Consider the following 17,136-nt stretch of genomic DNA (forward strand, 5'->3'; position numbering starts at 1 on the left):
TGCCGCCAGCTTAGCAGGGCCCCGGGGGGACACGCAGAGCCCGGAAGGGCCCGCGACGTCCCCCGGCCGGACGCAGCCTTGGCGCCCGGCCCGCCTCCTGCCCAACAATGTTATTTAAATATTATTCCTTTTGTTTAGGACAGTCGTTACTACATTAAGTGTTTTAAACATCTGTCTTCCACATGTTGTTGTCCCCGAAGTGCTCTGTCCTTAAATAAGTTTGGGATAAACAGATGTCAGTAAACTTTACAGAAAGATTCTCAGTCTTTTATTATGCTGATGCACATTTGGAAAATGTAGTTACTTCCCAATTTTATTTGATTACAAAATTCTTTTTTACTGTGAATTATTTTTAATACTGTTTAAACATTTGCCACATATTAATTTAGCTTTTAATCATATTAACATGCAAAGAATCTTGGAAAGGATAACTCTTTAACTTCTAGTTGAAAATGTGGACACTGGCGGAGTTTGTTACCTGAAGAACTGTTGGTGAACGTACGTGTGTGGGCCAGCACGAAGCTAGGATGAACACCTGTCATTGGTGGCTAGTGACAAGGTGACTGAAGTGACAGTTGAGAAGTTTGGTCTCCTGTGCAGTTTGCTTCTATATATTTCTCATGAGGCAGCAAAACCTATGTAGATAGGGCTTAAAGATTGAACTTCATGGTTCTTTGCACATAATGTGTCTGTTTTGTTTTGAGACCGTGGATCAACTTTTTTCCTCACATTACTTAGCATTTTTCTTATACTGTAGTCATACAATTATAGAAACTCAGTGACTTAAAAAGCAAATGTGCCTTAAAATGAAGAATGCATTTATAATTTCTATATTATTTAAGTGCAGATTTAAACATGATCACAATTGCCAGGATCAAATTGTTTTGGGAAAGCCTCTCGATGTTTCTCTCCTTCAGGTTTCACATGCCATGATCATGGAGCCACAGTACTTCAGTATGCACCAAAACAGCAACTCCTAATCTCGGGGGGTAGGAAAGGATTTGTCTGCATTTTTGACATCAGGCAGAGACAGCTAATTCACACGTTCCAGGCACATGACTCGGCTATTAAGGCTCTGGCTCTGGATCCCTGTGAGGAATATTTTACTACGGGTTCTGCAGAAGGTAACATAAAGGTGAGTTTGTACAAGAGATCGGTGTGTGCATTTTCATTTTCTGCTGTGAAGACTGATTTGAGAGAAGAAAACAAAAACACTGTACTCTTTGAAATAGAGGCATGAAGTAAAGCTTTGTGGAGATATGAAATGTTCTTTGACAGACCCATTCCCTCCCTGGCTTCTGGGTTGCTCTTTGTAAACTTACGGTCTGGGAAACCAGATAATGAAGTTTACTGGACGGTCATGTCATTGGAGTGTTCTCAAAAACTCAGTGTTGAGTACACTGCAGGAGTTAGTTAATTAACGCATGGATTGCGTGATGACGCTAGTTTGGCTCCTCGGAGCCTTCTCTTGCATAGCTGAGGTAAAGTTTCCAGGTATGAGAGAGTGCCAGGCCTGCTTTCTGTTGCCCCAGGGCCTGCCTTTGCATCAGGAGCTTATGTAGTTGAATTCATTCAAATATTGAATTCAAGATGGGATATATAGGATTAATATGAAACTACAGAGGATGTGAAAGGAGAAATTTGGAAGACGAGTCAGTGGACTGTGAGGACAGTAAGTGAATCATGTAATGACGTTAATATTTCCCAGTTATAGAAGCTGTTAGGAAAGAGGCCGTGGATGGGAAAGTTCACGTGATCTGTTGGGCTGAGGGACCAGAAGTGAGAGCCATGTTTTTTGGTTTTGGTCTTTCTCATTGTAATAACTTACACGTTTTGTTTTTGATCTATTTTTTTTAATATATGAAAATAAATTTTATCATTATTTTATTACATAACATATTAGTGAATACAATGGATTTTTTTTTTTTTTTTTTTTTTTGAGAGGTTTTTGCTATAGGGCACTTGCCAGAAAGGCAGAGAGAGAGACAGAAAGCGAGAAATCACCCCCCAACGCAGATGGCTACGCTGCAGTCCCTTCTCCTCCATTCTCCTCTCGGAATCTTGGGCACATATGCACACATGCCCAGCATGAGTTTAAGCCACCAGGTCCAAGACTCGAACCGCAGTCGACCACATGGGAGTCCAACGACATAGGCATTACACCAACTGCTGGTCCCCACATTGGATTTTCTTAAATGACAAATGAGGCACATTTCTGATTCCTCTGAGAACCTCAATATCATCTGTCTTTTGGGAGATCCAGTTTCTTATGACATCTGTGATACTGTCTGCGAGGAAACCAACAGTGCTTGGTAGTAAAGCACATTTTCTAGGTTGTTCGTCATGGTTCCTTGCTCAAGGTGTTCACTTTTTTCTTCTAATCTAGTTTCCAGCGCTTGTTCATATGTTTTTGCATTATTATGCACAGGATCTGGTCTAGGAACAGGTTTTGTGTGCTCACATGGGATGTCAAATGGGTAGTTGCATACTGTTATCCTGTCAGCAAATGTCAAAGCAAGTTCCATTTTGTAGGTATAGTAATCTGGGAGAGAAGAGTACTTAGATTTATGGCAAAAACAAGATAAAGCTCCATTTTGGGTTGGAAGCAAATGTTTCAAGGTAGTTGTCTTCACCATCACCCATTTTACTGCTGCTGCTGCCATGGTGTATCAAGATGCTTCTTAGGTGGTACAAAAAAGTTCTTTTGAAAAGAAACTGCTTTTAAAGTCAGATTTTAGACCAACTACTTTAGACCCTTTACAGTTCCTCACTGCGAGCCCACCATCTTGTCTCAATCTCACTCTATTTGTTTTAAACTAGGTTTGGAGACTGACAGGCCATGGCCTCATTCATTCATTTAAAAACGAACATGCCAAGCAGTCCATATTCAGAAACATTGGGGCTGGAGTCATGCAGATCGACATCACCCAGGGCAATCGGATCTTCTCCTGCGGCGCGGACGGCACACTGAAAACCAGGGTTTTGCCCAATGCTTTTAACATCCCTAATAGAATTCTTGACATTCTATAGACTTAAAGATGGGAGCTTTATTTTTATATACATTCAGTTGAAAAACATTGCAGTAATTATTAGGGAATTCTGCTGTCCAAGCAGTTGATACACTGAAAACAATACAGAGAATCTCTGTGTAGAATGTGAATCTGATCCAAGCTGAGTATACATGTTTGTAGGATGAATGTGTATGCACCTTGTGATAACGCTGATATACTAAAGAAGAAAATCAACCTGGTATTATATGAAGGGTAGCTATCTTTTACAGCATTTAGCAAACCTGATTCAGAAAACATTTGAGATTATACAATTTATACATTAATGAGAAGGACCATTACACCAAATTAAGGAAGAAAATGTTGCTGATTCAGGCTTTCCTTCCTGTTCCTACCACTGATTGAAGCATGCCTGCAGTCTCCTTTGCTGAATGAAGGACAGTCATAAGGGTTGAGAAGCTCTAGAACACCAGAAAAACTTTCTTAGCTGTGGAGCAGTGCGCAGTGCTCGGTTCTCTGCCGTGAGGGGTCATTTCCATTCTTTCCTGCTGGGTATTTTTCCTGTTAGTGTTTATACTGAGCTAGTACTGTAACTTGCAAATGAGTGCAAATTTAAATGCAATGTTTTCCTCACGATTTGCACATTCACATTTTTTGGACTGCTAGTTTTTCTATTTAAATATTTGCCTTCTTGTTAGGAATGTAATATGTGAACATGGCATATTTGTAGTTAACCACAACATACCTTCTTAATTCGGTTTAGTACTTTTTCCTTTTCACATATTGAAGCTTAAATACCCACAATATTTAAGGCTACATTGAAACTACACAAATAGAGCATTTCGTATCAATTAAAATGAATGTTAGGCTTTTTGTGGCCAGTTAATAGTTGATGAGATTGGTTATATTATTTATTGCCACAGCCTATTGTATAAACTATGCAGAGTTAAATATTATTTGCTTGTAAAATATTAGCCGATGTCATCATATTTTGGTGTGTTTTCTTGGTTATGACCAAAAATATGTTCTTGAGATATTGAAACCAATGTCTTTGTGTTTAAATGTTTACCAGCACATTGTCTCATCATGTTAATGAGAATGTTTAATGCCGTGTGGTAAATAGTAAAATATAATGACTTAAATGCACCTTTCTCTGAAGGCAATGTGATGTTCAGGCTGTGAAACATACATGTAAAAGAAAAATAAATGTTATTTGTTAGAGTTTTATCTTAGTTTGGTCTATTTTAATAGACTGGTCTGGCATTGTTTGATACTATTTTTAACAATTTATGATTTTTAATTTGCTAAAATGTTTAAATGTTAGAGAATTTTAAACATCGTAGCTGGTAGGCAGTTTATTCATTCACGTACATTTACTGAGGACTTTATACACGGAAGCCATTCCAGGAAATGGGAGACAGTGGTGAGCCAGAGAAGGCACTCAACCTTGGGACTGGCTAGGTAAGAGCTAACCCTATATGTACCTTCTCCAGACAGAGTCACAGTTCAGTGAAGGAGGTTCTGGTTTTTGTACTTACTCTGGGGGAGAAGCTGAGTAGTGAATAGTGCTTCTTCTGTGAGGGAATGGGGAGGGAGGAGGATGTCTGAATACATTGAAACACAAATTTGACAAACATTGTAGACATGCTTGCTACAGTTTAGTATATGATAATCTGTGTATATTATACTAAAATAATACTAGCTGATTGAGTGAGAATCTGAGGTAATAGAATTTTGAAACTGAAATTCTAAGACTTTTGTGCACTCACCAGAGATAGACAGAAAGTGAGATATCACCCCTCATCTCACCCTAGGGGGGATGGCCAGGCCACAATCTCTTCTCCATTCTCTTCCAGGATCTTGGGCACATATAGACACACACCCAGTGTGAGGTTCAATTCGTCAGTTCTGGGACTTGAACCATTGTCGACTACATGGGAGTTCAGCAACATAACCGTTAAGCCATCTTCTCGTCCCTTAATAAACATTTTTTAAAATGAGTGTCCAGTGCCTTAACCACCGTGCCACCTGCTGGCCCAAAAAAGTTGTAGGTTTACCAAAAAAGTTGAGCCAATACTACAGTTTCTACTTACTCCCCTTCCTACGCATTGTTTCCGTAATTATTAATGACTTATATTAGTGCGATGTTTGTTCCAGTTAATCCACAATTGATGTGTTATTTATTTATTTTTTTAGAGGCTTTTGCCTTAGGGTGTGTGCACTCACCTGAGAGAGAAAGAAAGAGAGAGAGAAAGTAAGAAATCACCCCCCCCGGGGGGATGGCTATGCCACATTCCCTACTCTGTTCTCCTCCCTAGATCTTAGGCATGCAAGCCCATGCACCCAGCGTGATTTTCAAGCCGCTAAGTCCAGGACTCAAACTGTGGTCAGACATGTGGGAGTCCTGTGACATAACCACTATGCCATCTGCTGGCCTAGATACATTATTATTAACTAAAAGTCCATAGTTTATATTAAGATGAACTCTTTGGGGCCAGTGGGTGATGTAAAGGTTAAGGAGGCTGGGTCCCACAGAGTTGACAGCAAAAATAGAGTCCTGGACTCAGCAGCTTGAAAATCCACGCTGGGGTGTGTGGATGTATATGTGCCCCAAATCCTGAGAAGAATGTGGAGGAGAAAGAATTGTGGCATGGCCATCCCCCAGGGGAGTGATTTCTCTCTCTCCCTGTCTCTGTCCCTCTGGTGAGTGCACATGCACTATAGCAAAAGCAAAACAAAACAAAAAGATTCACTCTTTGTGTTGTAAGGCTCTCTGGGTTTTGATAAATAACATAATGTCCTGTGTCCACTACTGCACCTGTTATGCAGGGTAGTTTCATGCCCTGGAAATCCCTTGTGCTTCACATCTTTACCACATTTTCACTTCCTTTGGCAACCATTGATTGTTGTACTGTCTTGATAATTTTGCCTTTTCCAGAATATCACTTAGTTGGGGTCATACTTCACAGACCAACTTCTTTCACTTAGCAATGTGCATTAAGGTTCTTTGGGGTTCTTGTCATCTCTTTATCACTGAATAAACTGGTATTCTGTGTATGGATATACCAGTTTATTTGTTCATTCACCTGTTGTAGTACATCTTGGTTGCTCTGAGATTTTTGTGTAGATACAAGTTTCCAACTCAGTTGGGTAAATACGTAAGAATGAGATTGCTAGATCTATTTTTGTGTAATGCTATTTTACATTCCCACCAGCAGTGAATGAAAGTGCCTGTTCCACATCCACTACAGCATTTAGTATTGTCAGTTTTTTGGGTTTTAGCAATCCTTAAAGATGTATAGTACTTTCTCATTATTGTTTCATTTGCAATTCTCTGTAACATATGATATTAAACGTTTTCATTTGCTTACTTGCCATCTGTACATGTTTTTCAGTGAGGTGTCTTGTTGAGATCTCTTGCTTATTTTTTAATTGAGTTGTTTGTTTTCTTACTGTGTAGTTTTAAGAGTTTTTGTATATTTAGGACACAAAGCTTTATCATGTATGTATTTCTCAAGTACTTTCTCCATAGCTGGGTAGAAAAAGACAGCAGTGTGTGTGTATTTTTTTTTGTTTTGTTTTTTTTAGAGCATACATTTTTAATATTCATAAAGTTCAATGTTTTCTTTCTTGGATTGTACTTTGGGTAAATGTAAAAATTCATTTCCAGTCCAACCAAAGTGTTCTCCTGTGTTGTCATCCAGAATTTTATAGTTTTAGACTTTCTATTTAGGTTTGTGATCCATTTTGAGTTGATTTTTTGACAGCTGTAAGGTCTGTGTATAGATTTTTTTTTTTTAATGTATGTCCACTTGTTCAAGCACCAGTTATGGAAAAGACTATTCTTTCCCCATCAAATTGCTTTTGCTCCTTTCTCAAGGATCTGCTGACTATATTTGTCAATGGATCTATTTCTGGACTCTGTTCTCTTTCATTGACCTGTTTGTTACTGTTTTTTGCTAGTATCATGCTGTCTCGATTAGTTTTGTAGTAAAGTCTTAAAGTTATGAGTAGTGACCATTTTCTAACTCTTCTTCAGTTTTGGTGTTGGCTATTCTGGGTCTTTGCCTTTCTATATAAACTGTAAAATCAGTTTGTCAATAGCCACAAAATAACTTACTTGGATTTTGATTGGGGTTGCATTTGATCTATTGACTGGGTTGGGAAGAATTGACTTAATAATGAGTCTTTCTATTCATGAACATGGAGTGTCTTTCCATTTATTTGCACTTTTTTTTCATTTCTTCCATCAGAGTTTTAGTTTTTCTTCATATAGGTCATGTATATATTTTCTTAGATTCATACATTACTTTTTTGTCAGTACTAATGTGTACAATATTGTGTTTTCAAATTCTAACTTGTCAACTGCTGATATATAGAAAAGCAGTTGACTTTTTAATATTAACCTTGTATCCTATAACCTTGCTATTATTTCTTATTAGTTCCAGAATTTTTTTTTTTTTTTTTGATTTGCCACAGGGTATGTGTGCTCAACGGAAAGAGAGAAGAAGAAAAAGAGAGAGCAAGCAAGAAAGCCCCTCCCATGGAACATGGTGAGGTGAGACTGTAGCCCCTTCTCCATTTCTCCCTCCTTTCTTGATTTTGGGTATTCATGCATAAGTGCCCACTGTGTTTCTCAAGCTGCTGGATTCAGGACGTGAACTGTACAGTCAGCCGTGTGAGATCCAGCTACCTTAACCACCATACTCCAGGCTGGCCCATTTCCAGAAGTTTTTACATTTTTATTATTGTTGATTCTTTGGAATTTTCTATTAGGTCATTGGGAAAGTCATGACATATTTTTCTATGTTTTCCTACACAAAAACATGTCATGACTTTTCTGATGACCCAATAGGCCTGATAGAGGTCTTCTTGTGAGGCCTACTTTGTCATATCATCTCTAAAGAAAATTCTGTTTCTTTCCACTCTGTATACCTTTTATTTCAGTCATCTCCCCCTTCTTCTTTTGTCTTATCTTACTAGCTTAGATTTCCTCTGGGAGCCAGCAGGTGGTTTGGTGGTTAAGGTACTAGACTACCACATGGCCAACTATAGTTTGAATCCCAGACTTTGCTTCTTGCTTTCTCACTCTCTCTCTGTCTTTGTCTGGTGAGTGCATGTGCCCTATAACAAATTTAATAATAATATTAAATAAAGTTAAATAATTATTAAAAAAAAAGATTTCGTGATCTTTAAGAGATCTTTGGGAGAAGGCATTTAGTTTCTCACCATTGAGTATGATATTAGCTATAGGTTTTGTAAATGTTCCATGTGAGCTTGAAAGGAATGTGATTGCTATTGTTAGGTGAAGACTCAGTTGATTGATGGTACTGTTCAATTATCTTTGCTGATTTTCTGTCAATTACAGATAAAGAGATTTTTGAAGTCTCCAACTGTAGTAGTAGATTTCATGTATTTTGATACTGTTAGATAGGGATTTTATGTCTTGGAGAATTGACCCCTTTGTCATGTAATGCTCCTTTTTATCCTTGGTGATTTTACTTCTTGCAAGGCCTACTTTATATTAGTTAAATTTAGTATTCCAGCTTTCTTTTGATTCACATTAGAAATATTCTAGCTTTCTTTTGATTCACATTAGGTACGATTTGCCTTTCTCATTCTTTTATCTTTATATTTAAAGCAAATTCCTTTCAACAATGTATACAGTCAAGTGTCGCTAATGATAGGGATATATTTTGTGAAATGAATCACTAGGTTCAAACATCATGGTGTGCACTTACATAAATCTGATGGTATAGCCTATTATATACCTAGGCTAGATAGTATATTCTATTTATTCTACCTATGAACCTGTGCAGTATGTTACTGCACTGAATACTGCAAGCAATTGTAACATTTAAACATATCTAAACATAGATAAGGGGTAGTAGAACACTATATATACCTGTATACGGTACTTACCATGATTCTTCAGAACAAGCCTATGAGATATTTTTATTGTTAGAGATAATAAATGGAAATACTTATTTTTACAGGTAAAGTTGAATCTTAGAGAAATTAAATGTTACAACTCAGCAGTATAAGGGTTCTCATTTAGTTTGACTGTAGTGTTCACTCTGTTAGTCCTACTTTAAATTGTGTCTATTGCCCTACAGTTATCTTAAGTCCTGTGTAGATTCCTATGAAGTCCTTAGAGAAATATATGCTAAGCATATATTACAAGATGGATGGAATTTTAGATCCCATGCTTATTTCCTTAATTAACTTACACTGTATAAAGAATGGCTTAGCATCCAAAGTAGGCCAAAATAAAACAACAAAACCTTTTTGACCTACTTCTTACCCCAAGTCAAGTCTTTCTTGACTCTTAGCTTACTCCAAAATAAGGGAAGGTAGAGTATGCCTGTTGAGAAGAAAAGTCAGAGAAAATATGCTGAGAGAGTTTATTATCCCACTGCCTAAAGCAAAACTGGTCCAAGCTACTTACTCCATTTAGGCTTAAAGTAAGCCTAAATGCTCTAAGTGAACATTTTCAAAAGGAAGGAAGAGAACTGAGTGAGAAAACAAATACAAAAACAAAAAACATAAATCTCTCTGAATTTACCTTCTGAAAACAAAAAGTAGACAAAATATATACAGTAATAGTTTTTGAGACATTGTACATCAGGTAGGGAAGGAGAGTGATCAGTGAGATGTAGGTATTTAATTGTCCCAACTCACCACCCAGAGAAAGTATCTAGACTACAGGCAGGGAGGTAATTCAGGTAAAGCCTTGTGGTCTCTGAGTTGCCAAGATAGAACTGAAAGTCTGAAGAGTATAAAGTAACTAGAGTTTACAGAACAGAGAAGAGAAGGGTGTGCAAAGAAGAGGTGTGCAGAAGATCTTCCTCAATATTTATCCAAATATAGATTAGTAAATGTGTATGAAGAAACTACTGGCAGCCAGGAAAAGAACCATGTCAAAGGATTACAAGTAACAATGTAATCCCATAAAGCTTGGACTAGTGCATATTCTCACCAGGTAGACATAAAACTTCATAATCCCTTCATGATCAAGACCTTTAGCAAAATAGGTTAGAAGGGACATTCCTCAACATAATAGAAGCCATGTAGGATGGACCCATTGCAAACATCATACTGAATGGGAAAAAACTGAAAACCTTCCCACTAAAAACTGGAACAAGTTTTTACATTCTCCACTCGTTTTCAACATAGTGCCAGAAGTTCTAGCCAATGCAGTCAGATAAGAGAACAAAACAAAAGGCATTCAGATAGAAAAAGAAGAAGCTAAGCAAACTGTCCTCGTTTGCAGTGATATGATTATATACATAGAAAGTCCAAAGGAATCCATAAAAAAACTCCTAGAAGTGGCAAGTGAATTGGGTAAAGTAGCAGGCTACAAAATCAATATACAAAAAAAAAAAACAAAACCCAAACCTATATAGCATTTTTATACATCAGCAATGAACAGACCAAGACAGAATTGAAGAAGCAATCCCACTTACAATAGCCATGAAACAAATAAGATACCTAGAACTAAATCTAACCACAGAGGTAAAAGACCTCTACAAGGAAAACTACTAAAATTTTTTAAAGGAAATTGAATATGATACAAAAAAAGTGGAAGGATATCTTGTGCTCGTGGATTGAAGAATCAATATAATAAAAATGGCAGTCCCACTAAAATTAATTTACATATTCAATGCTATTCTGATCCAAATATCTGAGACATTCTTCATAGGAATGGGAAAAACATTTATAAAATTTTTCTGAAATTATAAAACCCCACATTGCCAAGGTAATACTGTGCCAAAAGAATAAAATAGACATCTCACTACCTGACTTTAAAATACATGACAAAGCATTGGTAATCAGCATGGCACAAAAACAGACACATAGGTCCATGAAACAGAGTAGAAAACCCAGAAATAAACCCCAAATCTTATAGCCAACTGATCTTTGACAAAGGGTAGAAGGACAACACAGTGGAGGAAAGAAAGCATTTTCAGCACATGGTGCTGGAAGAACTGTATGTCCACCTGCAGAAAAATGAAACTGGACCTCTATCTCTCACCATTAATAAGAATCAGCTCAAAATGGATCAAAGACTTAACTATAAGGATTCAAACTACAGAACTATTAGAAAATGTAGGGGTACCTTTAGGAAATAATAGAATAGGCAAATATTAAATAACACCCCTAAAGCCCAGGCAATGGTCCCCAAGAGAGACAAGTAGGATAACATCAATCTATAAAGCTTTCTTACAGCAAAGGAAACAATCAGAATGAAAAAACAACCCTTGGAGTGGGAGAAAATATTTACAAATTATTCCTCCAACAAGGGATTGCTATCAAGAATATATAGGGAACTCAAGCAGCTTGCCCATTTAAAAATATACAGTTTAAAAATAGATAAATGAATTGAATAGACAACTCTACAAGGAAGACTTATGAATGGCCAAAAGCATATAAAAAAAAATGTTCCAAGTCTCTTGTCTTAAAGGAAATTCAAATTAAAACCAGTGAGATACTGTTTAACTCTGGTTGGAATGGCTAGGTTCAAAAAAAAGAGTAAGTGCTGACAAGACTGTGGTGAAAAGAGAATCCTTTTACACTGTTGGTGGGAAGGTAAATTAATTCAACTTTTGTGGAAACAATATGGATGTATCTCAAAAACGTACAAATAGAACTTCCATATGGCCCAGTTATCCCACTTCTTGGTGTGTACTCAAAGGATAGGAAAACACTCATTCAGAAAGATACTTGCACATCCATGTTTATTGCAACATTATTCACAATTGCTAAAACATGGAACCAACCTATGTGTCCAAAAACTTATCACTGGGTTGAAAACTGTGGCACATATATATTATGCAGTATTACACAGCTATAATATGTGGAGAGAAGCCATTCAGAACAAACATGATGACCTTCAGACATAGGCAGAAATGTAGTTCCATGAGCTTCATTCACATAGCAGTGAAAGCATTTGCATGCATATATGCTAGCTGCCAGATATTGCAAAGCAGTATTTGTCTAAGGAAGCCACATGTTATTGATTTACCCCAAAAGATCAGAGAAACGACATGGCACCAGTCATTTTGGCATCATCAGCCAATTAACATCTGAAAACAACTAGCTTTGCATCCCATTTCCTCTTCCCCCACTTTCTGCCCTATAAAATAATAAACCTGAGGCTGGTTTGGGGTCATGTCTATCTCCATCAGAGAAATTGGGCCCACAAGATCCTCACTTTTCTATACTTGTAAGTCTTTGTGTGTTTATTTTTATGTTTATTTCTAAATACAGCCCCCTATCCCTGCCAAAATGCATTTGCTGAGCAGGTCCCAACAATAAGAACTATGAGATCCTATCATTTGACTAAAAATGGATCACACACACACACACACACACACACACATATATATATATATATTAGCGAGATTTTTGTGGGCGGGTGCGTGTGCTCACTGGAGTGACAGAGAGACAGAAAGCGAGAAGTCATCCCTTGGGGGAATGACCACACCACAATCCCGTCTCCATTCTCAGGATTTGGGTCAGGCACACACACATGCCCAGCATGAGTTTCAAACCTCCAGGTCCAGGACTTGAACTGCGGTATAACATGTGGGAGTCCAGCAACATAACTGTTAACACTATTTGCTGGTCATGATGAATATAGATTTAATGTTGAGCAAAGTCAGTCAGACTTTGAAAGATACATATTGTATGTCCACACTCAATTTGTACTGAGTGTCTTTATGGCAGAGGTTGAGTGACCTGAAGACGTGATGGTGGAGAAGAGGGGTATGGATGTTAGAGACTCTCAAGGGGGAAGTGGTTGGTAGAGAATGGGTGGTGGAGAGGACAAGCAGTTAGCGTAATGGCTATGTCACTGAACTTCCATGTAGTCAACTATGGTTTGAATCCTGGACCCAGTGGCTTAAACTCACACCAAGTGTGTGTGCATGCGTGTCCAAGATCCCAAGAGGAGAATGGAGGAGAAGGGATTGCGGTGTGGCCATCCCCCCGGGGGCTGATTTCTCAATTTCTGTCTCTCTGTCTGGTGAGTGCACGTGCTCTATAGCAAAAACCTCTCCACTCTCCCCAAAAAAGAATGGGTGGTGGAGAGTGGGTGTGAGATGCAAAGGGAGGAAACATTGACAGATGAAAAAATGTAAAAAGAAAAGTTGACTTCTGACTGAATAATAATGTATGTCAATGTAAAATTGTATCTATTTTAAAATTTAAGAATGCAAAAAATTGACTGGAAATGTAGAATAAACTAACACAAATTAGAAAAACAATATGTATCTGTAACGTTTCAAGAGAAAACACTGGAATGAAATAAATAGAGCATGAGTGAGCTGTAGAATTACTTTAAGCAGCTTAATGTATGTATACTTGGAGTTCCTAAGGGAGGCAGGTAAAACATATATAGTTGAAAAAATAATGGCCAAATACTTTTTTCAATTTTGATGAAAATTATAAACAGATCCAAGAAGTTCTGTGAAACTCAAGCTTAGGAATCACGGAGGCACTATACCAGTGAACATAATAGATGGATCGCTTAATATCAGTGATTAAAGAGACAAATCTTGGAAGAAAGAGAAAATAGACATGTTATACACAGAGGAATAAAGATAAGGACTACAGCAAATTTCTTCCAGAAATAATGCACAACAAAAGATGGTGGGACAATATTATTATTTTTAATGAAAGAGAAAGGAAGGGAGGGAGAAATAAAGAGAAAGTTTTTTTTTTCCTTTATTTGTGATATGGTGCATGCATGTATATGTGAAAGTAAGAAAGAAATAAGCACCCTCCACAGGGTCTTGTTATGCCCTTATCCCCTTCCTTCAACCTGTTGGATCCTGGGCATTTATGCATGTGCCTGGTGTGTATCAAGCTGGATCCCGCGTGCTAACCATGGTCTGAATCCCTTAATTCTTGAGCAGCACATTACTGCAGCACCATGGACCTGGCCCATGGAACACCACCAAAAGAAAAAACTAGCATAGCTAGAAGGTGGCATGGTGGTTAAGGTGCTGGACTCCCATATGACTGAGCACAGTTCAAGTCCTGGATCTGGCAGCTTGAAAATCATGCCAGGTGCATGTGTGTGTATGCCCCAAATCCCAGGAGAATGGAAAAAGGATTGCAGTGTGACCATCCCTTTTAGGGGTGATCTGTTACTTTCCCTCTTGTTATCTCTCTCTGACAAGTATACACATTCTTTTGCAAAAAGCTAAAAAAAAAAAAAAGGAAAAGAAAGAAAAAACTATCAACCCAGAATTCTTAGTAAAAATACTGTTCAAAATGAAGGTGAAGTAAAGACAGACATACAGAAAGAAGTAATCACCAGCATATCTACACTGCAAGAAATGTAAAAGGCTTGTAAGGAGAGTCCTTCAAGCAGAAGGAAAATGATAGCATATGGAAATACAGATGTACGCAAAGGAATGACAGGGACAAGTACATAAACAATTACTGATAATTGCTATATAATTTATCAATAATGATAATCACATGAGTGATTAACTCATTTAAATCTTTTTAACTAATTTAAATCTCTCCTACAGCTTAAAGCTCAAACAATGTATTGTTGCTTTTATAACATGTACAGGTAAAATGTATGACAACCACAGCACAAAGGTCAGGAGGGGAGAAGTAGTGTATTGTTGTATGTCTCTTGCCCTACATGTGAAGTAAATCACTGGAGGTAGACATTAATAAAGATGTACATGATATGGACCAGCAGATGGCATAATGGTTATGTTGCTGGACTCCCACATAGACGACCATGGTTCTAGTCCTGGATCTGGTGGCTTAAAACTCATGCCAGGTATGTGTGCATGTGTACCCCAAAAATCCTGAGAGGTGACTGGAGGAATAGGGATTGCAGTGTGGCCACCTCCACTGGGGGTGGGGGGTGGGAGGTGATTTCTCACTTTCTGTCTGTCTCTCTGGCAAGTGCACATGTCCTATAGCAAAAATCTCTTAAAAAAAGAAAAGAAAAGAAAAACAACAAAGATATACACAATAATGAGTTCTGGGAGTAATGTCAGCAAAAAGGCAGAACAGGATTTTGTCCAGAGAATGATTCCCTCATATAATGTCAACTTGAACAACTATCCATTAATGAAAATGCCTTCCCAAGAGCTAATGTCTTCACAGGTGAGATTACAACACCTAAGTGTAACAAGGAAATGAGAAACAATGCATGGGTAGGAAGGAGAGTTTCATGTTACCTACATCTACCCATTCACCAATCCTGAGCAGCAGGATTGAGACACTTCATATGAGAAAAAGGGAGGAGAAATAAGCCCAGGACAGATCTGTTGGACCCCAACACTAAACTCACCCCAGTAAAGCTCAGTGCTTAGCCTTAAGGCCAGTAACTATTACTGAGCCTCCAAGCCTCTGCTAGCATAAGAGTGGGCCAGAAGACTTGATCTCTGAGCCTGCTCCCACTCCAGGATCACCCCAGTGGTCCTAGGCTCTGGACTTGCCCTAGTGCTTGCCTAGTGCTTGCCCAGTCTCCACAGACTTGGGTTCCAGTTTCAGGTAGGCCCCAGAGGATCCAGGTCCCAGACTGGCCCATATGGACCCAGTTTGCAGAACTGTAAAATGTAGACCTGCATTGATACTAGGCTAGCTCCATGGACTTTTTCTCTCTGACCCAATCCAGGATTAGACTGCCCCCAGCTCTGGTCTGTCCCTCACATGTCTAAGCTTGAAATGCACTCCTGTACCAGGCTAGCCCTGCAGCCTTAGTCATCAAGGGGGCACCTGTGGACCCAATCTACAGGTCTGCCCTAGTGCTAGTGCAGCTGTGGAGCTTCATGCTCTAGACCCTATGGTGTTCCAAGTGTGCCAAGCAGGCTGGTTTCAGTGGCCTGAGGTTCCAGACTGCCCACAGCACCAAGCTGGTCTCACAATCTTGGACTCCAGGTTGGCTTGCAACTCTAGTCAGCCTCCATACAGCCTGAATCCTCCATGCCAGCATCTGTAGATCAAGTTTCCAGGCCCTCTTCAGCATCTGACCAGCATCCAGGAACCCAGGCTCCAGGCTTGTACCTGCCAACCTAGGATCAAGTCTGCCTCAATGCCACGCCAACCTCTGCAACCCCCAAATCCAGGCAGTTATCTGCAGACTCGGTCTTGTGATCTACCTCAGTCCAACTTAGTACTCACAGATCCCAGCACCAGACTGGCCTCCACAATCTCAGACTCCAGTCTGATATCCACAGATCTAGCCTCCTAGTGTACCACAACACCAGGTTGGAACCCAGAGGCCTCCCTCACCATGCTGATCCACATAACCTCAGTCCAGAACCACCTCAATATTAGGTAGGCACTCCTGGCCTTAGGCACCAGACCAGCAAATATGGATCCTAGCACCTGTGGGCCCCATCTACCAGACAGACCTTGCTGACTTAGGACCCAGTCTGCTTCAGCGCCAGGATGGCACACATAGATCCTGCCTCTGGGTTTGCCTCAGTGCCAGGCTGGCCCTTATGGCCCCAGGCTACTCCAGCACTAGATTGGCACTCAGAGCTCTAGCTTTTTGGTTTTAATTCCATGAGTAAGAGACAGAGACACAGCACACTCAACAAGATAGATAGATAAAACAGTGATCCTCTAAGGGACCACATAGAATACAGCATATAGCGTAGATGACAGTAGGATATACTATCTTGATTTGTGTAAATATACTCTATGATGTTTGTATCACAACAAAAACATAATATGGCCCAGCCTCTGGTACATTTGGTAGCATACTGGACTGTGGAGCTGAAAATCACATGCTGACTACTATTCAAGTTCCTGGCCTGGTTGGCCTGAAGACATGCTGGACACACACACCTTCATCTGGGATTCTGGTGAACTGGAGAACTGGAGGAAGGGAATCGTGGTGTGACTGAACCCTTTGGAGGGTGTTTCTCTCTTTCATGCATGTGCACTCATTCTATTATGAGCTCAAAAATATAAACTTTAGGGACTAGCAGTTAGCGTAATGGCTATGTCGCTGGACTCCCACATAGTTGACCGCAGTTCAAGTCCCGGACCTGGTGACTTAAACTCATGCCGGGCGCATGTGCGTGCATGCCCAAGATCCTGAGAGGAGAATGGAGGAGAAGGGATTGCATCGTGGCCATCCCCC

General features: G+C 39.2%; 1 protein-coding gene across 1 annotated transcript in view; it reads left to right on the top strand.

The window, feature by feature from the left end:
- DMXL2 (Dmx like 2) overlaps positions 1-4,235 on the top strand; it is a gene marked incomplete in the record, with an annotated part of 190,092 nt that extends 185,857 nt beyond the window's left edge. Inside the window, 2 exon segments of the mRNA XM_027768392.1 lie at positions 918-1,135; positions 2,821-4,235. Coding sequence (XP_027624193.1) covers positions 918-1,135; positions 2,821-3,030 — 428 coding nt within the window.
- Between the last annotated feature and the right edge of the window lie 12,901 nt (positions 4,236-17,136).

This window comes from Tupaia chinensis, unplaced genomic scaffold, assembly GCF_000334495.1.
Source record: "Tupaia chinensis unplaced genomic scaffold, TupChi_1.0 Scaffold146140_1, whole genome shotgun sequence".
In the NCBI taxonomy this organism is placed as follows: Eukaryota; Metazoa; Chordata; class Mammalia; order Scandentia; family Tupaiidae; genus Tupaia; species Tupaia belangeri.